A 22,534-nucleotide genomic window follows, 5' to 3' on the forward strand; every position below is an offset into this window, starting at 1 on the left:
TAGGTAACGAAGGAGATGAATGCCGTTCCTGTGCGCCCAAGATGAAATCAGGGTGAACACTCTGGTGAACACCTGAGGAGCTGTGGAGAGACCGAAACACAGCACCTTGAACTGGTAGATCTTGTTGTCTAGGCAGAATCTCAGGTACTTCCTGGAAGACGGATGGATTGGGATCTGGAAGTACGCGTCCTTTAGATCCAGTGTACACATGAAGTCTTGTGGTCTCACCGCAAGTCTGACCGTGTCTGCCGTCTCCATGCTGAACCGGGTTTGTTTGACAAACCTGTTCAGAGCTGAGAGATCGATGACGGGTCTCCAGCCTCCAGTAGCCTTCTTTACAAGAAAGAGTCGACTGAAGAAGCCTGGGGAGCCGTCCACGACCTCCTGGAGAGCACCCTTCTCGAACATGGTCTCAACTTCGGCCTGAAGAGCCAGCCCCTTTGCCGATCCCATGGCATAGGAGCTCAACGACACTGGATTCGCTGTCAGGGGAGGTTGAGATGACGTGAACGGGACGCGATAACCTTGGCCGATCACTGAGACCGTCCAAGCATCGGCCCCGTGTTGCTGCCACCTGCGGACGCAACGCTGAAGGCATCCCCCAACAGGTGGACACGCAGGGGAACTGCCACCCCTAGGGCTTGCGGCCGCGGCCGCCACCCCTAGGAGTCTTGCCTCCCCTGGAGGACTTACCGCCCCTCTTGACCTTGGCTGGAAAGGGCTGGGGCTTAGACACCACTTTCTTAGCTGCCGGTGCCTGTTTGGGAGCCTTACGAGGCTGTTGCTGCTGTTGTGGCGGGGCTGGAGGCTTATAGGGCTGAGTTGTAAGGGCCCTGTGGAGGAGGGAGTCCGTGCTGGATTTCCTCCACCTCTCAGCCGTTCGCTCCAAGTCTTGAGGCTCAAACAGGCTCTCCCCCAGAAGGGAAGCATGTCGGAGCCTACACACATCCACGGCGGGGACCTTCGGATGGAATCTCTCGGACACAGCATCGCGACGCTTCAACACCGAGTTGGCCCACAGGGTAGTAACCTGGTGCGCCAAAAACTCGATGGAGCGGGTGCCCGAGAGCAAGAAGGTCTCTAGGGCCTTCCTATTGGTCTCCTTGGACAAGTCCTCCGATCGCAATAGGATGCCCAGAGATCCTAGCCAGAAGTCCAGCCACGAAGTGGCCTGCATGGCACACTTAGCGACCTTCTCGTAGTTAAGGATCTCCGCCGCCGAGAACGACACCTGCCGGGCAGAGAGTTTCTCCAGGGGAACTCCCTTTGCCAGCTCCTCCACAGAGTGATGGAGAGGAAGAGCGAGGTTGTGCTCACCCAGGATCTCGAAATACCTCCTCTGCTGAAGGCGAGGAGGAGGGATAAGCTTGTTCCCGGCAGTGGAACGACTGGAGGAGGCAAGAAGTGCGAGCTGAGCGTTGGCCCTAGCTCTGGCACTCTTCAGCCCCCGAGACCAGGGCAGAGCTGCACTGGTCTTAGGGGCCTTCCGAACGTCAAACACTTTATCCAGAATCGTGTCTTTGCCTTCACGGGGGGCGATGACTGGATCCGTAAGTCTGTTAAGTGTCCTTATCAGGCTTAGGACCTGCCAGAAGGCATGTTCGGACTCTTGCTGTTCTCCTCCCTGCGGGCTGGCAGCTAAGTCTCCTGCCCCAGGAATCTCTTCCTGGGGTGACACGTGGACATTCCCCTGGGTAGTCATGGGTTCCTGACGAATCCTTGCAGAGGATTTAGGGACGGTCTTGGAATCCTTAGGTTCCCTCCTGGGAGGGATACAGGATCCCAACAACGAGGTTCGAGGGGCCCCTTCCTCACGAGACGATTCTCGCCCTCTGGTGCCGAGGGGAAGACTACCGCCCCACTGGACTCACCTGAGGACGGAAAGGCCTCGTTCACGGGAGAAGGAGAGAGTACCCGTGCAGGAGAAGGGACCTTCGAGACCGACCTCTTGGGAACCAACTTCGCCCTAGGGGAAGTCACCACGAAGTCCACTCCTCTCTTTCTCTTCAGCGTAGGAGAGACAGCCACTGGTTTGTCACCCTGGCCGGCGAGTGCTGGTTTCATAACCCTCACTAACGCCCGTGCCAGCGGACCAAACCAAGTCTGCTGCTCCAAGGACACAGAGTCCGAAATCCTCGCTAAAGAGAAAGGGATCGGGCGATCCTTTGGAGTGGACACGACGGTACCTGCCTGAAAAGAAGGTGGGGAAGAATGCTGTACTGACCTGTCTTCGTCCTGCACTACCAACCTGTGCTTGGATGGAGGTGATCCCGAGTGCCGTCTAGGAGCACGCGACCCTGCTGCTACCACCGGCTGTGGAATTCGCCGCGAACGATGGTCGCGCAAGGGCGAATGGTTGCGTGAAGGCGAATAGTTGCGCGGGAGTGCGGGCGAGCGATCGCGCGGGCGCGCAGGTGGATGATAGCGCGGGCGCGCAGGTGGATGATCGCGCGGGCGCACAGGCGAGCGGTAGCGCGGGCGCACAGGCGAGCAGTCGCGCGGGCGTGCAGGCGAGCGATCGCGCGGGCGCGCAGGCGAGTGGGCGCGAGGGTGGGCAGGTGAATGAACACGTGTCCGAGGCGACGAACGCAAGCGTTGGCGCGACGGCGAGGGATCGTGCTGCCGCGTAGGTGAGGAAGATCGCTGGCGATGTCGCGATGTGGTATGTCGACGCACTGGTGTGCGATGGTGAGCAGCATGTGCAGGTGAATGACCGCGTAATGGTAAGCGATGGTGAGCAGCATGTGCAGGTGAATGACCGCGTAATGGTAAGCGATGGCGAGCAGCATGCGCAGGTGAATGATCGCGTGATAGGGTGCGATGGTGATCAGCATCCGCAGGAGGGCGATCGTTCAGGGTTGTGCGATGAGGGGCAGCATGCGTAAGCGGGCGATCGTTCAGGGTTGTGCGATGGCGAGCAGCATGCGCAGGTGAATGATCGCGTGATGGGGTGCGATGGTGATCAGCATCCGCAGGAGGGCGATCGTTCAGGGTTGTGCGATGAGCAGCAGCATGCGTAAGCGGGCGATCGTGCAGGGTAGTGCGATGGCGAGCAGCATGCGCAGGAGGGCGATCGTGCAATGGCGAGCGGCATGTGCAGGCGGGCGATCGCGCGATGGCGAGCTAGAAGCTGGCGAACCATGTTCCTTCAGGAGCATTGGCGAACGTCGGTGCGTTCGTTGTCGCTGTTGAATAGGCGATACTAAGATCGCCTGTGCGCGCTGGCAAGCAGGTGAACGCTGGCGAGGAGGTAATCGCTGGCGTGTAGGTGATCGCTGGCGAGCTGGTGATCGCTGGCGAGCAGAAGGTCGACGCGTGTCTTGTGAGAGGACAGCTGGTGCGGCGCGTTCACGAGCAGGAACGGGAAGATCGCTGGCGCGTTGGCGAACATGTGTTTCTGACACACGAGCAGCACGATGTTGCGTAGCCACAGGACCAGGCAGATGGTGAGCAGGGAGTTCAGCAGGAACTAAAGGGTGGTCAGAGACCGCAGGGCGATGGTCCTCAAATGAGCGCTGACGCTCGGAAGAGAGCTGACGAGCAGGAGAGCGCTGGCGAGGGGGGCGAACATCAGGAGAGAGCCGACGAGCAGGTGAGCGTCGGCGAGCAGGAGATCGTCGACGAGCAGGAGAGCGCTGGCGAGCAGGAGATCGCTGGCGAACAGGTGAGCGCTGGCGAGCAGGAGAGCGCTTGCGAGCAGGAGAGCGCTTGTGCGTTAGCACTGCTCGCGTAAGGGAAGAATCCCTTAGCCCCGAAGGGACCGTTGCCCGTTGGGTGACGAGTTCTCCAGAAGGCGAAGATCCGGCAGGAGATGGTGAGCGGTCTGCAGAGAGGTTCAAGGAGGGCGGAGCAGTCGGTTGAGGCTGACGAGGAGAGTCCCCCCCGGAGGAGGAAGACCCAAAAAGGCGCCTCTTAGTCCCCCTGTAAGGGGAAGGGAGGCCCTTGTGGCGTAGAGGGCGGTGAGCCTTACGGCGGAGGCGGCCTCGGGGGAGATCGTCGGGACCATCGGTCCTCCGAAGGGGAGTCTCCGTCAACACACTTCCCTCAGAAGGAAGCTGGGCAGCAGTCGAGACCGAAGGACTCACTTCCCCCTTCGAAGGATGCACGGAAGGAGGAGGAGAGCCTTGAGCACCATCACCAGCAACAGCACCTGCGGCGGAAGGCCCAGCCACGTCGGAGGCCTCTGTCACCACGACGTCGACAATAGACAGAGGGTCTACCTCCGCTACCACCGGCGACTGTTTAACAGCGGCCCCCAACGAGACAAGGTCAATAAGAGCGACCCTGGAGGGCAAGCCCTTAAGCCCCAGGGACGACCAAATCTGTAAAAGATCATCACTGGATAAGGCATTATTATCAATAACCTCCCCCGGAGGAGGAGGGGGAACCGCCTTGCTATGGGAGGCGACGCCCTCTCCCCCCACCGAAGGTAGGGAAACAGAACAAGGGCCTGCGCTCCCACTCGGACAACTCTCCTTAGGAGGCGGACGAGGGGGAGCTTCGGAGGAGGTTTGGGCGGCGGAAGAAGAGTCCCGAGAACCTTCCTCCTTCAAGGCTAACCCCGGAGGAGAACGGTCTCTCTTGGACTCCTTCTTACGCCGACGGCCAAACCTCTCCCACTGGGAGGCAGACCACTCCCTGCACTCACGGCACATGTTATCCTGGTCGCACCGTCGGCCCCGACATTGAGAGCAGAGGGTGTGTGGATCCGTAATAACATCCGACATGAAAGTCCCACAAGGACGGCCGGCAACTCCAGGGCATGTACGCATAGCAAAGAAAATAACTGAAGGTCAACTTCCAACCAATCACACACACTGAAAAGAAAAAGCAGAAAATTAAAGGCTGTCACGAAGGCGATGAGCAGACACGTCTGATCACTGCCGAGCCAAAAGTGAAGTGGAGCAAGTCACCGGTGTGTGGAGGGGGGAGGGGTAGCAAGCTACCCTTCCCCACCCCCCGCTAACTAGCGCGGGGGTAATTAACCCTCGTTAAAAACTATCGGCTCGTCATTTCAGCTGCGCTAAAAGTAATACCCTTTGTAAATAGCGTGGTTTGTATTTCGGTTACGGAACATCCCAATTTTCTTGCATCTCCTATGATTCAGGTTGTCGTACAGCACTCGATAGTGTTTCAATCGCTGCTAGGCTTTGGCAGCCAAACCAATGTCATTTGACCACCAGCATAAATGCCTATACAATGCTTAGCCTAAAAGAGGCAAAGTTCACTGAGCAAACCTCACACTCTGGATTGGGCCTCAGGTACTATAAAATTGCTCTGAGAAACTGCATTCAACTAGTTCTGAGAACCAACTTGGTCAGCTTCTATATTCAGTCAAGAGAGTACTCGCATGTTCTAGTAACTCTTACAATAACCATAAATATTCTTAAGTAAAGGGTTTTGCAATATGACTGCCATGACTACAAACAACTAGAAAATGGAAAAATAATTCCCATTTTCTATGCGTGCAGGAGGCTTTGGCCGTCATCATACGAAGGGCCCAATTATCTTTCATATATTTTGTAAATAAAAGAAATCAGCAGAGATACAAAAAAGTAGATAGAGTTTGCAGTAATACTCTGAAACTCACTCAGCTATATACTGTAATACTGTACTATTCTAGAATTCTGATAAAATGTGTGCCTTTGGCCTGTAAATATCTTCAAAAAATTTTGAATCCATAATAAGCTAATTAACATATTTCTACTGGTTAATTATTCACACATACATACAAAGTTCTAAATAGAACTGGAATAATAATACATTACATAACATCCTCTGATGACTAATATTACTCTGCATATGAAGACTACCCTTTTTACATGATGATGTATCTCTCCATCCACTGCATTATGACAGGTATCTATAGGTGCAAGCCCTCTTACTGGGTAGGTTTACAATGAAGAAAAAGTTAATAATGACCAATAAAGAATGAAGGTTAAGCAAGAGTTTTCTTATAAATCTATCATCAAACATATAATTCCACATAAAGGCTTCATCAAATATAATGATTATATTATCAATGTATGTAATAGAATGTAAAAAATTGGTAATATACATTTTAAAAATTTCTAAAATTCCAGTAATCCACAAAAAATTTCAAACATCAGCAGTCTTTAATAATATCTCAAAAGTTAGATTTGTAAGTTAGCAATGTTATATCTTAGGTGTTTTACAAACTCTTCAAGACTAGGTAGTGGTACAAATCTCAGCGGACACAACTTCAAATGTACATAACAGCTTTTATTGTATTCCTAATGACTCTCCAAAATCAAATTTGTTTAGGAGCTTAATGAAATTTTCCTTAGCTCCATATTACACATTCTTCTTGCCAAAAGACCCAATTGTTATCCTTTTGTCATTTGTGATTTTGGTATTTTCTTTTTATATCATTGCATAGACCAGGGCCTCCAAGGAGGTGAGATATCCTGGCGGTTTCTGTCAAAGATGTGCTGGCCGTTCGTCTCGTGTCAGAAACGGGCTTGCTGCTTGTTTCATTCACTCTAATAGAGTTAAGGATGGGAAGACTTTGGCTTCATATCAATCTGAAACCATCACCCAGTTAATTTCTGGTATAAGGATCAAGAATGTACTTGTTACATAAGTAAGCAAAGTTCTTTGATTTTCAAATTACAAGCACTTCCTTCCTTTTGTGATCTCACCTGAAATTCCAATCTTTTCAAGTTCCTTCATTTTCTTTTCCGTATCTTGGCATATAAAGCTAGATCACTTAATGTACTGCAAGGGATATCATTGTTAAAAATGAATATTTCTTACTGAAATTATATAAGTTCAATTATTTAGAATATTTACAATACCTAAAACAATCAATATCACAGCTCCACTTCTTTCCAGCATAGGTTTTGTATAAATTTATAGTAATTATATTTCACATCATATTCCATATCATACCAAAAATTGACAGCTATGCATCCATGAGACTGTCTGACATGATGGTACCACAAGGACGGAAGGTAAAGTGCATCGCCAGCATGTACTCGGCAATGCACAGGACTGCTGTGTTTATACTGAGGATATGCCTCTAAATCAGGTTTCAATGGATCAATGCATACCCACGGCACAACCCCAGTTTCTGTATCTTCTTCGATTATAAATTTCCCTGGATTTTTTTCTTTGTAGACACTAGCAACATAACTCTTGTAAGGTATCCAAGGAGTATCAGAAGGCGGGAGCAAAATAAAATCTTTGTAGCCGGACACTACACAATAAATATTTTCATAGTGATCTTTGTGCACTGAAAGAGGAGTACAAAATATTACTAAATTAGTTATCACCAAAGAACAAATAGATAAAATTCACATGCAGATCATCATTTGAGTGCCCCAAAGCAATAATTTTGCTTCTGGGGCAAATAATGCTAAAAAGGGTGACTTTGATTTCAGTTTATAAATGCATTATTTCCTACGATTTTTTCATGTGTACTACTTCTATGAAAAAAATACAGGATTTCCTTCCTAATGATAGATAAATCAATCAATTAAATATTATCGCACTATAAATATTGCAAATTCGATAAGAAAATTGGTTGGTCTCTCAGAGTACTACAAAGTCAGGGGTAAATTCACTTTATTACAAACATTATTAGGGGTAATGCTCAAAAAAGTTACCCGACTCGGGCTAGCAGGTGCTCAACTGGTATTGTACATGTAATTTCACTACTTTCTCTAACAGTAACAAATAATGGTAGGTTAAGTTTTACAGACTGTATACTAATTATCTATTATCACAAGTTGGTTTTACTAGCTACTTTTTTCAGTAATTCTTCTGTGTTGTTGAAATTTAGATATTGTAACGGTTAATTACACTTACTTGACGTTACTGCTCTGTGATCACCCATCCAAAAATTAACTGCATCTGGTTCTTTTCCTAAAGCTTCAGAAAACCATGGAATATCAGTGGCAGCATCACTTAGAATTTCTTGAAATTCTTCAGTAAAATTTGAATTTTGCTTCTGTATGTAAAATACCTATAAGATGAAAAAGAAACATACAATATTTTTAATTTTTCTCTTACACATGAATTCTGATTCTGCATGTAAAAAAAACCTACAAGGCAAAAAAACACATGTACAACATTTTTAATATTTCTTTGAAACATTTCTTATCACAATTGTTTCAATACAACCATAAAATCCAATGATTAATAATAACAGCTAATCACCAAGTGACCAAAGAAACCATATTAGTACTACTATACATCTATTATTTACATACACACAAAAAGTTTCCAGGAGTCAATCAGATTAGACCCTTGATTATACACTTCACCTACCTAAAACAATCAGTCTTCAAAAGATTATTAGGGGAAAAGAATAACTGTGAATCAAAAATCTTTAATAAATTTCCTCCTCACTATTGCAGCTTCAAGTAGCAGTATCTACATTTAACGTTCACCAAATCAAAAGTGAACAGTTAATCAAACTAGTATTTTTTATACAAATTAATGGTACAGTATGTGAGGTAATAGAGGTGGGACCCAACAAATTAATTAATAATAAAGAATAAAATTATCTTTGAGAGAATGTTAAACATTTACTAGGTAGACACAACACAGTCAGGACCAAAAGAACGCGAGCAAGATTTTAAGAAAAGTTATCAATGAAAAGCCTGAAGTGCTGCAACAATAGCAATTTCCCAGTGGGGCTAGGAGACCTAAATGACCACATAACAATGGAAAATGTTTGTTTTAAGATATACCTTAAGAGAGAAATCCCAAGATGGAGAGAGACAGCATGAATTCTTCCATAGCCAAGGACCAAAGTTACCAAATGCAATGTTCAAGAAGCTTAGAGAGAAGCTGATAACAGATAAGAGTGGAAAAGCTTAATTAAATTGATTTTAATATAATGAAACAATATCCAAAAGATTTTGTAGATTTGAGAAAAAAGCCCTCAGAAGAATATTGGGAGTTAAATGGCAGGACAGGATAAGAAATGAAACTATAAGAGAGATTACTCAAATGCCATATGTGGATGAGTTTATGGTGAGGGGTAGATGGAGATGGTTTGGACATGCTCTTCACACTCTCTGAGAGAGAATAGTTCACCAAACTTTCAACAGGGCTCCAAAAGGCACTAGAAGAGTTGGAAGACCCAGGTCTATATGGCTAAGGACTATGAAGCGTGAAGTAGGAGATCATGAATGGAGAAGTAGGGATCTAAAAGCTCATGACACAGATGACTGGCAAAATCTAACCGAGGACTTTTGCGTCAATAGGCATAGGAAGAAATGATGATTTTTAATATAATGAGTATACAAATGGCATTAAAAGAAATAACTGCACTACTGTACCACATGTCAAATACTTAAAACAATAGGACCCAATAGTGTGGGCTATACAGAAGAAGGAGAAGGATTCTACCAAAAGAATAAAAAAAAAAAAAAGAAATTGAAAAAGGAAGCCATCAAAAGGGTATCAATAAAGTGTCATTAAATGAAACATTATCAAATGGTTGATGAACACCACTGAAAGGAAACATAAAAAAGGCATCAAATATAAGAGGGTCAAAAGCATTAAAAAACTTGGGATACCTTAAACATTCAAAATAGCTTCAATGTTCCATGCCTTGTAAGCCCATATTCTAAATAGAAAGTTTACCTAAAAATCCAGAGAAAGTAGACTATTGAAAATTAATGTTAACAACCTGGGAATTACAGAGGTGGTTATAATGCATGAGCAAAATTCAAAACAATTAACATTTGTACAAATACCAAAGTTACAAGATTCCAACACTATGCAAACCTTCTGAAAGTACAGTACAGTACTTGATAATTTCTACCTTTTTTAACAGATAAATTCATTTGAAATGATTGAATTTACACAATCTAAAATTTTTTTTTGCACAAATATTATAATGGTCTTAATTTTTACATACAAAAGCTCAGCAGTTTCCAAGCAGTGTATAGGGCAAAAAATCATCCAATTCACAAAGTCAACTACTGGAAATGATAAATGCACTTACACCAGACTGAGAATCCGGGTTCTCCATGATATCTAAGAAGTCCTTGAACAACATGTTCCGCTCTTCAGGCATGACAAAATATTCACCTTGAGGGGCATCAGCATACCCATTTGGTGTTACAGCAACACTTACATGTTTATCTCCAATTTTCTCCCTAAAAATTAAAGTAAAATATTCAGATAATATTGAAAAAAAAAACATAGGGATAGTAAAATTTATTTTAGAAATATCCTTTTCCCATATATCCTTTTTCATATGAACTAGAAACTCGTTTTTAAATTGCATCTTCCTAATTATATTCCTGTATTATATTGTATCTGATTTCAAGTTTTTTGTATAAGCACAAGATGTACAACTTTCTTGATAAAACACCATTAATTAATATTGATATTATTTCACTACTTCCCCAACATTCATTGTGGTACTGTATACATTCAGGAAGAACAGTTTAGTTGACTTAGAGAACTAATAATGTATTTTTATGACAAGCCCTTCTGTCTCATACCTCGAGAGTTATTACAAAACTAAAAGGCTACTTGAGACCACCATCTTAAAATATCATTCTTGGTTCGTACCCACTAGATGAGGGAAGGAGGGTAGGATACAATGAATGACGTGTAAATATTATAGTAATAAATTTCATCATAAAAAAATCCTTTTATTTCAACATGTACTACCCAAAATTTATTGTGCTGATTTCCACATTGTACGGATGGTACAGTTAGAAACAATCTGGATAAAACATAGAAATCCCACTGTGCAATAAAGGATAAATTCCAAAAGTAATCTGTAAGACTCTTAACTACTAAACTGTAATTGTTCAGTGGCCACTTTCCTCTTGGTAAGGGTAGAAGAGACTCTTTAGCTATGGTAAGCAGCTCTTCTAGGAGAAGGACACTCCAAAATCAAACCATTGTTCTCTAGTCTTGGGTAGTGCCATAGCCTCTGTACCATGGTCTTCCACTGTCTTGGGTTAGAGTTCTCTTGCTTGAGGGTACACTCTGGCACACTGTTCTATCTAGTTTCTCTTCCTCTTGTTTTATTAAAGTTTTTATAGTTTATATAGGAAATATTTATTTCAATGTATTTGCTGTTCTTAGAATATTTTATTTTTCCTTGTTTCCTTCCCTCACTAGGCTATTTTCCCTGTGGGAGCCCCTGGGCTTATAGCATTCTGATTTTCCACCTAGGGTTGTAGCTTAGCATTTAATAATAATAATATGATATTTTAATTATAAAATAAATTTTTGAATATACTTACCCGGTGAATATATATAGCTGCAACTCTGTTGCTCGACAGACAAAAAACTGTAAAAAAAAACTCGCCAGCGATCGCTATACAGGTTGCGGGTGTGCCCATCAGCGCCAACTGTCGGCCAGATACCATACTCAATGTAAACAAAGACTCAATTTCTTCTCATCCCACTGCGTCTCTATTGGGGAGGAAGGGAGGGTCGTTTAATTTATATATTCACCGGGTAAGTATATTCAAAAATTTATTTTATAATTAAAATATCATTTTTAAATATTTAACTTAGCCGGTGAATATATATAGCTAATTCACACCCAGGGTGGTGGGTAGAGACCAGTTAAATATGTTTACATCTTATGAGCTAAGGGTTTTTATTTCATTTTAGAAGTTATCAAAATAACAAAAACAAAATAAATAGGTACCTGGTAAGGAAGTCGACTTAGACGATTACTCTGCCTTATAAGTACGTCTTCCTTACGGAGCCTCGCGATCCTCTTAGGATGCTGACAGACCCCTAGGAGCTGAAGTATCAAGGGCTGCAACCCATACAACAGGACCTCATCAAAACCCTAATCTGGGCGCTCTTAAGAAATGACTTTGACCACCCGCCAAATCAACCAGGATGCGAAAGGCTTCTTAGCCTTCCGGACAACCCATAAAACATTAAAAACATTTCAAGAGACAGATTAAAAGGATATGGAATTAGGGAATTGTAGTGGTTGAGCCCTCACCCACTACTGCACTCGCTGCTACGAATGGTCCCAGTGTGTAGCAGTTCTCGTAAAGAGACTGGACATCTTTCAAGTAAAATGACGCGAACACTGACTTGCTTCTCCAATAGGTTGCGTCCATTATACTTTGCAGAGATCTATTTTGCTTAAAGGCCACGGAAGTTGCTACAGCTCTAACTTCGTGCATCTTCACCTTAAGCAAAGTTCGGTCTTCCTCACTCAGATGTGAATGAGCTTCTCGTATTAACAGTCTGATAAAGTAGGATAAAGCATTCTTTGACATAGGCAAAGATGGTTTCTTAACTGAACACCATAAAGCTTCAGATTGGCCTCGTAAAAGTTAAGTACGCTTTCAATAGAACTTAAGAGCTCTAACAGGGCATAAGACTCTTTCTAGTTCATTGCCTACGATCTCCGATAAGCTGGGAATATCGAAAGATTTAGGCCAAGGCCGAGAAGGCAGCTCATTTTTGGCTAGAAAACCAAGTTGCAGCGAACAAGTGGCTTTTTCCGACGAAAATCCGGTGTTCTTGCTGAAGGCATGAATCTCACTGACTCTTTTAGCCGAGGCTAAGCATACCAGGAAAAGAGTCTTAAGAGTGAGATCTTTCAGGGAGGCTGATTGTAACGGCTCCAACCTGTCTGACATGAGGAATCTTAGTACCACGTCTAAATTCCATCCAGGGGTAGCCAAACGACGCTCCTTGGTGGTCTCAAAAGACTTAAGGAGGTCTTGCAGATCTTTATTGTTGGAAAGATCTAAGCCTCTATGCCGGAAGACCGATGCCAACATGCTTCTGTAGCCCTTGATAGTGGGAGCTGAAAGGGATCGTCCTTTTCTCAGGTATAAGAGAAAATCAGCTATTTGAGCTACAGAGGTACTGGTCGAGGATACAGAAACTGACTTACACCAGTCTCGGAAGACTTCCCACTTCGATTGGTAGACTCTAATGGTAGACGCTCTCCTTGCTCTAGCAATCGCACTGGCTGCCTCCTTCGAAAAGCCTCTAGCTCTCGAGAGTCTTTCGATAGTCTGAAGGCAGTCAGACGAAGAGCGTGGAGGCTTTGGTGTACCTTCTTTACGTGTGGCTGACGTAGAAGGTCTACCCTTAGAGGAAGACTTCTGGGAACGTCTACTAACCATCGAAGTACCTCGGTGAACCATTCTCTCGCGGGCCAGAGGGGAGCAACTAACGTCAACCTTGTCCCTTCGTGAGAGGCGAACTTCTGCAGTACCTTGTTGACAATCTTGAACGGTGGGAATGCGTAGAGATCCAGATGTGACCAATCTAGGAGGAAGGCATCTATATGTATTGCTGCTGGGTCCAGGACTGGGGAGCAATAGATTGGAAGCCTCTTGGTCAGCGAGGTTGCAAAGAGATCTATGGTTGGTTGACCCCAAGTGGCCCAAAGTCTCTTGCACACATCCTTGTGGAGGGTCCATTCGGTTGGAATTACTTGCCCTTTCCGACTGAGACAATCTGCTATGACGCTCAAGTCGCCTTGGATGAACCTCGTTACTAGGGAGATGTCTTGACCTTTTGACCAGATGAGCAGGTCCCTTGTGATCTCGTACAACGTCAGTGAGTGGGTACCTCCTTGTTTGGAGATGTACGCCAAGGCCGTGGTGTTGTCCGAGTTTACTTCCACCACTTTGCCTCGAAGGAGATACTCGAAGCTTTTCAAGGCCAGATGAACTGCCAACAGCTCCTTGCAGTTGATATGCATGCTCCTCTGACTCGTGTTCCACAGACCTGAGCATTCCCGACCGTCCAGTGTCGCGCCCCAGCCCAAGTCCGATGCGTCCGAGAAGAAAACGTGGTGGGGAGTCTGAACAGCCAGGGGAAGACCCTCTCTTAGGTTGATATTGTCCTTCCACCAAGTCAGACAAGATTTTATCTTTCCGGAAATCGGAATCGAGACCGCTTCTAGCGTCTTGTCCTTTTTCCAGTGAAAAGCCAGATGGTATTGAAGAGGACGGAGGTGTAGTCTTCCTAGTGATACAAACTGTTCCAGGGATGACAGCGTCCCTACCAGACTCATCCACAGCCTGACTGAGCAGTGGTCCTTCTTCAGCATCTTCTGGATGGATAGCAGGGCTTGATCTATTCTGGGGGCTGATCATCTTGTTGTTCAGCAACGTCCTCATCAGATAGTTCCTCATCCGAAAACTGATGAGGAAACGGCAACGGAGTGGGCAACGTCTGCCTCGCTGAGTCCGGTCGCACTGGTGCATGCGTGACGGAGCCGGACGCAACGTCATGGAACTGCTGCACAGTCTATGAACTGTCAACAACCATGGGTACGCGAGGACGCACAGCGTCCACCCGAGACTGTCTAGACCGTCTGGGTTGTGCAGTCAACACCATACCGGGTTGCGGAGGTTGACGCACCGCGTCAAAATAAGTCTCCTCTGATGGTTGTTGAACGTCCTGAACGTCAACAACCACCTCCGAGCGTCGCTTAACGTCAACGTGCGGCTGGCAACCCACACTGGGTCGCATCGGTGGAGGAACCACCTCAACTGGTAGACGCGAGAAGGTTACCTCAGCGTCAACAGGACGCACAACCGACCGCTTGGAAGGTTGTTGGCCAGAAGGTTCAGCAGCAACCTTCTCCGCATTAAAGTCCTCCATCAAGGACGCAAGCTTGGACTGCATGTCTTGCAGCAAAGCCCATTTAGGGTCTACGGGAGCAGGTGCGGCAACAGACGGGGTTAGCGACTGAGGCGGTACCGCTTTCCATCCATGAAAGCCTTGTTTATGCATGACATAATTGTACCGCAAAACTACAAAGGCTCGAAAACAGCTGTAAAGTTGACCTGTAAAATCTTGGAGCGTCTCCTGGCCAGGCGCCAGGGAGAGTCTACGAGATTTGAGAAGTCTATCTGGGCAGAGGCAGGAACTCCCAAGCCGAGAACTTCTCTCGTGTCATATCAGACTCTGGCTCTATAAGCCAGTTTAAAAGAAGGGAAAGCAAAGGCTGTATCCCCCAAACTCCTCCTGGTGATAAACCAGTCGCCTAGCAAACGTAAAGCTCTCTAGGAGAGCAAGAGAGCACTAGCTTATAAGCAACGGCTTCGAAGTAGCTAGGCCTAGTGTAAGCTCTGACGTTTAGGCGAACGAGGAGCAGCAGTTACAAAAAGATCCGGACAAAGATCCTTAAAAATCAGCATGATTTGATTAAAGTCCATAGAGGGCTAAGCAGCTGTAGGCTCCTCTCCGTCTGACAGAGTCCTCAAGGGAATATCAGTAGGAGGGGGAACAGCAACTTCCTCATCTAAAGGAACCTTGTCCGATAATAGCTGAGTCTCAAGCAAGGGAGAGACCTACCGTGGTGGCAATGCTTTACAAGCAGAGTCCACACGCACTGGAGCATTAGTAGCGGACCAGGACGCAACGTCATGTAACTGCTTGACAGTCTGTGAACTGTCAACAACAACAGGTGCGAGAGACCAGGACGCAACGTCATGTAACTGCTTGACAGTCTGTGAACTGTCAACAACAACAACAGGTGCGTGAGGACGCACAGCGTCCACTCGAGACTGCTTTGACTGCCTAGACTGAGCAGTCAAAACAACTCTAGAATGCGGAGGTTGACGCACAGCGTCAAAACAAGTCAACTCCGATTGTTAGCGAATGTCCTGAACGTCAACAGGAGCATCAGCAAGTGGCCTAACGTCCAAATGTGGCTGAAAATCCACACGAGACCGCATCGAGTGTGGTTCTAAACAACCTGACTGACGTGACTTAGCTACGCCAACGTCAACAGGATGCACAAAGGAACGTTAGGTTGGCTGATATTCTGCATGTCTTGCCGTACAACCCATTTAGGATCAACGGAAATGGTTGCGGAAAGAGACGAGGGTAACGTCTATGACCGCAACACTTTGCCAACAAAAAAGACTCTCGGAGTCTGTGTTACGCTTTTGTTAGGCGGCGAGCAGTTTTCCGATGACTGCATAGGGTCAGAGCTGTCCTAATGGCTGCAACCAGGACGCTGGACCTGTCCTGAAAGGACTGACTTTCGCTTAAGGGCCTCGAAACCTTGTTTCACGTTTCTTATGCGAAAAGCCTTCGGATGACGAGGAGAAAATTGTCTCTCTCGCCTTATGGTAGGGGAGATCTTGGTAAGATACACCCGATACCATAGAGGGAAACGTCTGTTCGCTGATCAAGGCCTCTCGAACCCATAAGTCGTACGACATTACTTCTCCCCTGGGCTTGGGAGCTTGCAAGAGGTCCCGGACTAGGTGAACGACAGGCACGAACAGACGAACCCTCGGACGCAACACTGTAACACTTTGCGCAATATCACTTTATCACTACGATTTTCTGTTTTGCACTTATTTCACTGAAATCGAAACTTTTACCGATTTCTACCTGAAGCACGCAATTTGGTATTATTTTACAAGCACTTACCAGGCCATAGGCGATATTTGCCATTGCAAACAACATCAGCTACACATTTCAGTCACTTTTTCTTCTATGCACTTTTCGGCGGAAATGCATAATTAACGAGTTATTCAATATCTTATTTTTAATATTTGTTAAAAAATGGACAAGTCATTCGACATGTTGACTCCACAGGTAGCTCTTGTTAGTTTGTATATCTGTTTTCATCTTACTTGGCTCCTCCCCATTGCGCAATGTGACAATATTTGCTTGAATGCGCATTTGCTCCTCCCACTAATGTCGCTCCTCCAATCTAAATACTACTGGGTTCTTTTCAAGGGTTATTATTGGACGATTCATTGGTCTCTCAGTCTTGTTTCAAGGATCTGTTTTTCGTGCAATATAACATTGTAAACGATAGCATTTTGTTTTTTTCCCTATTTCATTATGGGAGAAACCCGTGATTGTCGTTTGTTTTCGGTTTTCAAAAGTTCCGGTTTCTATATTTTCATCACGTCACTTTACTGTCATGGATCCTCCGGTACGGTTGTGTGAAATATGTCGTTATTCCTATTTTGATGTGATCGGCCGATTTCATGGGAATTATAATGGAACTCCTGAAGTAGTGAATCGTTTTCTAAGGGAGCATTCCGTATTACCTTTAAGTGTCCAGTGTGGTAAATGTGATTCGCCTTTACATTTTCGTGAGGATTGACATGTGTGGTATTGTACCAAATCTGAACGTATTCCAGTACTTGATGATTCAGAAGAGGGTCAACCACAACCTTCCACATCTTCATCGTCATCTTCCGTTTAAGGTAAGAAGTGATTTAATAAAATATATATATTCAAATTTACCCCTGGTTAAAGGGGGGGTCGCAGGGGGGGCGAAGCCCCCCCCGGTAGGGGTACAGGGCCCCTAGGTTAGGTTAGGTGGGTTTGTTAGGTTCTGTGGTGCCCTGAAAATTACTGTGGCCTTAAGGGGGGGTCGCAGGGGGGGCGAAGCCCCCCCCCCGGTAGGGGTACAGGGCCCCTAGGTTAGGTTAGGTGGGTTTGTTAGGTTCTGTGGTGCCCTGAAAATTACTGTGGCTTTAAGGGGGGGTCGCTGGGGGCCCCTACCCCCCCTCCCCCGGTAGGCCTAGTTAGGGGTATGGGGGAGGGGTGCTGGAACATTAATTATTCATTTATTGCAAATATCATTCAATGCCCCAACACCAGAAAATATGTTTTACCAGTAGATTTTGATGTGTTTTGCAGGAATTTCACCTTCATATTTGTCGAAAATACACAGTTTTTGTCACACACCATTTGGGGTGTGGGATAAAAACGGGTGATTTCCGCCAAAAATGAAGGTGAAATTCGTGCAAAACACATCAAAATCTACTGGTAAAACATATTTTCTGGCCCCTAGGCCCTGGTAAGTCATAGTAAAAATTTACCCGCAATTCTACCCTCATCAAAAGGTAGTAAATGCGAAATCAGTCGTATAATGCAAGTACATTAATACCAGCAAAAAAAACAGTAAACATCTTTTAAGATAAAAAAAAAATCAGTGGTTGGGGAAGAGAATAAACACTAGTTCATTCAAAACTACGATTTCAATCTCTCACCGTACATAGCCTGGGGACGAGAATAAAACTAAAAACGTTTTATCCTTTCTCCCCGTACAGAGACTAGGGACGAGAGTAACTCGAGAACAACGTTACCCGCTTGAACGGAACGTTTTCTCTCCTCTCTCTCCCTCCGTCTCTATCTCACTCTCTCTTTCTCTCTTGATTTCGCACCTAAGAGAAGAGCCCAATTACATTTCGTCAAAAAAACATGTTATTTGACCAAAGGAAAAAACTGAAAGGTTTTTCAATTAAAAAGTTCCTTTAAAATAGAATTTAAAACATTTAAGCTTTGAAAGAAGAATGAACAAAACGTCAGAATCGATTTACTCTTTCTGCAAAGTGAAACCGTGATACTCTCTCTCTCTATCGTAACGATAGAGCGCAAACTGCGTAGCATAAATAAACTAAACGTTAGTTCATCTTTGAAAACAGTACGAAGACTATTCAAAGAAAATCTTTCATAAAATATTTATTAAAAATATTCATTTAAAAAGTTTTAAATCATTAGCTCTTTAAAAGCTATTTACGATTGAAAGGGCTCAACGTTGTTTAACTTCGGTTTCCAAGTTAGGACCGCCTACTCTCAGGAAAGGTCGCATATAAACAAAACATTAAAATTTATTTTTTATGTTTATTATAAATGGAAAGTTCATCGAAGAGGCCTAATAAAGGCGGTGAGATATAAAATATATAGAGGAAAATCTATAATTAATTTATAACGTGATAAGATAATTACTAAAAACCTAAACACACTTCCGTCTAAGGGAAGGGTCGGCCATTTAAAAGTCAAAGAAAGTCCATACTCTCTTTGTCACCAAAAATTAAATCTATCCAAAACGAGTTCAAGATTTAAGATGAAGATAAAACACCTGCACTGCGAAAGCTCAAACCAAAATGAAGTACTTCACCAAATATGTTGAGAAAACTCCAGGTTCTACAGCGAGTAAAAGTACGTCTTGTCGACACGTCGACAGAGAAGAAATTGAGTCTTTGTTTACATTGAGTATGGTATCTGGCCGACAGTTGGCGCTGATGGGCACACCCGCAACCTGTATAGCGATCGCTGGCGAGTTTTTTTTACAGTTTTTTGTCTGTCGAGCAACAGAGTTGCTGCTATATATATTCACCGGCTAAGTTAAATATTTAAAAAAAAGGTTTAAAGGCCGCTCATGGATGGCAGAGGCAAAGGACAGTGACATTGCCCTACTAAGCAGGATAATCCCCTAGAGACTGACCATATATACATATGATCAGTGCCCCAGCCCCCTCTCCACCCAAGCAAGGACCAAGGAGGGCAAAAATGGCTGCTGATGACTCAGCAGATAGGCTCCCCCAAACACCCCATCCTTGCCTTACAAAGATGGTGAGGTTGCAGCGACCAAAGAAAGTAACGTTTGAGCGGGACTCAAACCCCAGTCAGACGTTCACCAGTCATGGACGTTACCACATCGGGAACTACAACTATCAGACGACTTGTCCTTAGGTAATCTAGATTTAAAAGGCATCACAACTTCCATAATTCCTAAAACTATGAGAAGACTTGCAAAGTTAAGGACTCTATTAACCTTAAAGCATTATCCCACCACAAGAACTACCACCAACCTGAACCAAACAAAGAGCAGTCAAAAGAACCTCTCGAAAGAAGTCCAGGTAGTCCAGTGCTGTAATTTAGGTTATCAAATGCTGTTAAAAACTACAGAGGTTCACATTATAGAAGAAATTATTGTGTTATTTATTTAATCAAGGTTCAACTAATACTCTAATTTAGTTTGTTAATTAATAATTACAGAAGTCATGAATCAAGTTTTGTTACATGTTTGTTTCCTTAAAATAAAGGAAGAAGTAAAAGCAAATGAAGCTGCTGATATCAAGGGGTCAAAACTTTGGGAAAAGGATCAGGACTGCCAAAATGTTGTGAATCACTTGTTTTAGACTAAAAAATTCCTTTAAAATCATCTTTATATGCATACACATACAAGCCAATCCTTTTGCCTTAGAAATCAGGACTCATCATCATCATCTCCTCCTATGCCTATTGACACAAAGGGCCTCAAGAGGATTCATTGGCTATATACATCAAAGGATAGCCAGTTCCTTGTGATATGCAGTGCCTATCTAACTAAGGTGAGTGACCCCTGCCAGTCCATATAATTCTAATAAGATCAACCGCCAGGCATCAAGAGTAAAAGCCGAAAAGACAGTTTGTCCATCACCTTAAACCCAATCCGTTACCCTGGTGCCAGTGACTTCATTGAGATTTAGGGAGGCATTTCTTCCACACCCAAAGATCTCATTACTCGACCAAGTTCCTGATCCACCTATACGAGTATAACCGTTGGCAAACATGGATTGCCAAGATGTACTAATTACCTCAATCCAGCTTGAGCAGGCTTGACTATTTAAGAAAAACAGTACAGTATCTCTTTCCTATTCTAGGTGAGGATTAAGGTATATCTACCACAAGATACTTGAGATTACTCAACTAAGCAATATCTACTGAAATGAAATGTCTGGATAAGGTTTTAGATTGAGTTGAGAAAACTTTCAACTGGGCTCCAAAGGGCACTAGAAGAGTTGGAAGACAGACACCGGCCTACATGTCTGAAGACTATGAAGCGTGAAGTAGGAGATGATGAATGGAAAAGTATGGATTTAAAAGTTCAAGATAGAAAGGACTGGCAAAATCTAACCAAGGCCCTTTGTGTCAATAGGCATAAGAGGAGATGAGGATGATGATGAAGAGAAAATATGGTAACCTCTTTAATTTCCCGCAATTTTCATCACTGTAAATAGCCTACAGTAGTAGGGAAATGTATTTATATGAAAATCAAGAGCTTCCTCTTACTTATCCACTCTTGGACTTGGTAAAACGTTAACAAGTCATGCTGTTTTCTGCAAAATTTTCCCAACTTTCTTAGGGATGTTAAGCATTCACCCCAGGTTTTCATCTTCATCAGCACACTATTCTACCCATTTCCTTATTTCCTTTCCTCATTAGGCTATTTTCCCTGTTGGAGCACTTCGGCTTATAGTATCTTGCTTTTCCATCTAGGGTTGTAGCTTAGCAAGCAATAATATGTTATTTTCATTAGTAAAATAAATTTTTGAATATACTTACCCGGTGATCATATAGCTGTCAGCTCTGCTGCCCGACAGAAAAACCTAAGGACGAAATACGCCAGCGATCGCTATACAGGTGGGGGTGTACATCAACAGCGCCATCTGTCGAGTAGGTACTCAAGTACTCCATGTCAACACAGAACCAATTTTCTCCTCGGTCCACTGGGTCTCTATTGGGGAGGAAGGGTGGGTCCTTTAATTTATGATCACCGGGTAAGTATATTCAAAAATTTATTTTACTAATGAAAATAACATTTTTCAATATTAAACTTAGCCGGTGATCATATAGCTGATTCACACCCAGGGGGGTGGGTAGAGACCAGCATATATGTTAACATTAAGAGCTAAGTATTTCGTATTTCATTTTAGCAGTTATTCAAAATAACAAACATAAAATTAATAAGTACCTGGTAAGGAAGTCGACTTGAACAATTACTCTGCCTTTTTAAGTACGTCTTCCTTACTGAGCCTCGCGATCCTCATAGGATGCTGAGCGACTCCTAGGAGCTGAAGTATGAAGGGTTGCAACCCATACTAAAGGACCTCATCAAAACCTCTAATCTAGGCGCTTCTCAAGAAAGAATTTGACCACCCACCAAATCAACCAGGATGCGAAAGGCTTCTTAGCCTTCCGGACAACCCAAAAAACAATAAAAAACATTTCAAGAGAAAGATTAAAAAGGTTATGGGATTATGGGAATGTAGTGGTTGAGCCCTCACCCACTACTGCACTCGCTGCTACGAATGGTCCCAGGGTGTAGCAGTTCTCGTAAAGAGACTGGACATCTTTAAGGTAAAATGATGCGAACACTGACTTGCTTCTCCAATAGGTTGCATCCATTACACTCTGCAGAGATCTGTTTTGTTTGAAGGCCACTGAAGTCGCGACAGCTCTAACTTCATGTGTCCTTACCTTCAGCAAAGCATGGTCCTCCTCATTCAGATGGGAATGAGCTTCTCGAATCAAAAGTCTGATATAATAAGAAACTGCATTCTTCGACATAGGTAAAGGTTTCTTAATGGCGCACCATAAAGCTTCTGACTGTCCACGTAATGGTTTAGTACGTCTCAAATAGTACTTAAGAGCTCTTACAGGGCATAGTACTCTTTCTTGTTCATTTCCAACCAAATTAGCAAGGCTTGGAATATCGAACGATTTGGGCCAAGGACGAGAAGGAAGTTCGTTTTTGGCTAAAAAACCAAGCTGTAAGGAACATGTAGCCGTTTCAGATGTAAATCCAATGTTCCTGCTGAAGGCGTGTATCTCACCGACTCTTTTAGCTGTAGCTAAGCAGACGAGGAAAAGAGTCTTCAAAGTGAGATCTTTAAAAGAGGCTGATTGAAGTGGTTCGAACCTTGCTGACATAAGGAACCTCAGTACCACGTCTAAGTTCCAACCTGGTGTGGCCAACCGACGCTCCTTCGAGGTCTCAAAAGACTTA

General features: G+C 44.4%; 1 protein-coding gene across 2 annotated transcripts in view; it reads right to left on the reverse strand.

Annotated features, from left to right (window-relative positions):
* Positions 1–5,949: 5,949 nt before the first annotated feature.
* The window catches only part of JMJD7 (Jumonji domain containing 7), a 58,415-nt gene continuing 41,830 nt past the window's right edge, over positions 5,950–22,534 (reverse strand). For both annotated transcript variants that reach the window (XM_068356811.1, XM_068356812.1), the window contains exons 4-6: positions 9,983–10,136; positions 7,831–7,987; positions 5,950–7,255 (exon numbers count right to left, since the gene is read on the reverse strand). In XM_068356811.1, coding sequence (XP_068212912.1) covers positions 6,834–7,255; positions 7,831–7,987; positions 9,983–10,136 — 733 coding nt within the window. In that variant the 3' untranslated portion in view covers positions 5,950–6,833. The remainder of the gene's footprint in view (positions 7,256–7,830; positions 7,988–9,982; positions 10,137–22,534) is intronic.

This window comes from Palaemon carinicauda, chromosome 33 (genome assembly GCF_036898095.1).
Source record: "Palaemon carinicauda isolate YSFRI2023 chromosome 33, ASM3689809v2, whole genome shotgun sequence".
Classification (NCBI taxonomy): domain Eukaryota; kingdom Metazoa; phylum Arthropoda; class Malacostraca; order Decapoda; family Palaemonidae; genus Palaemon; species Palaemon carinicauda.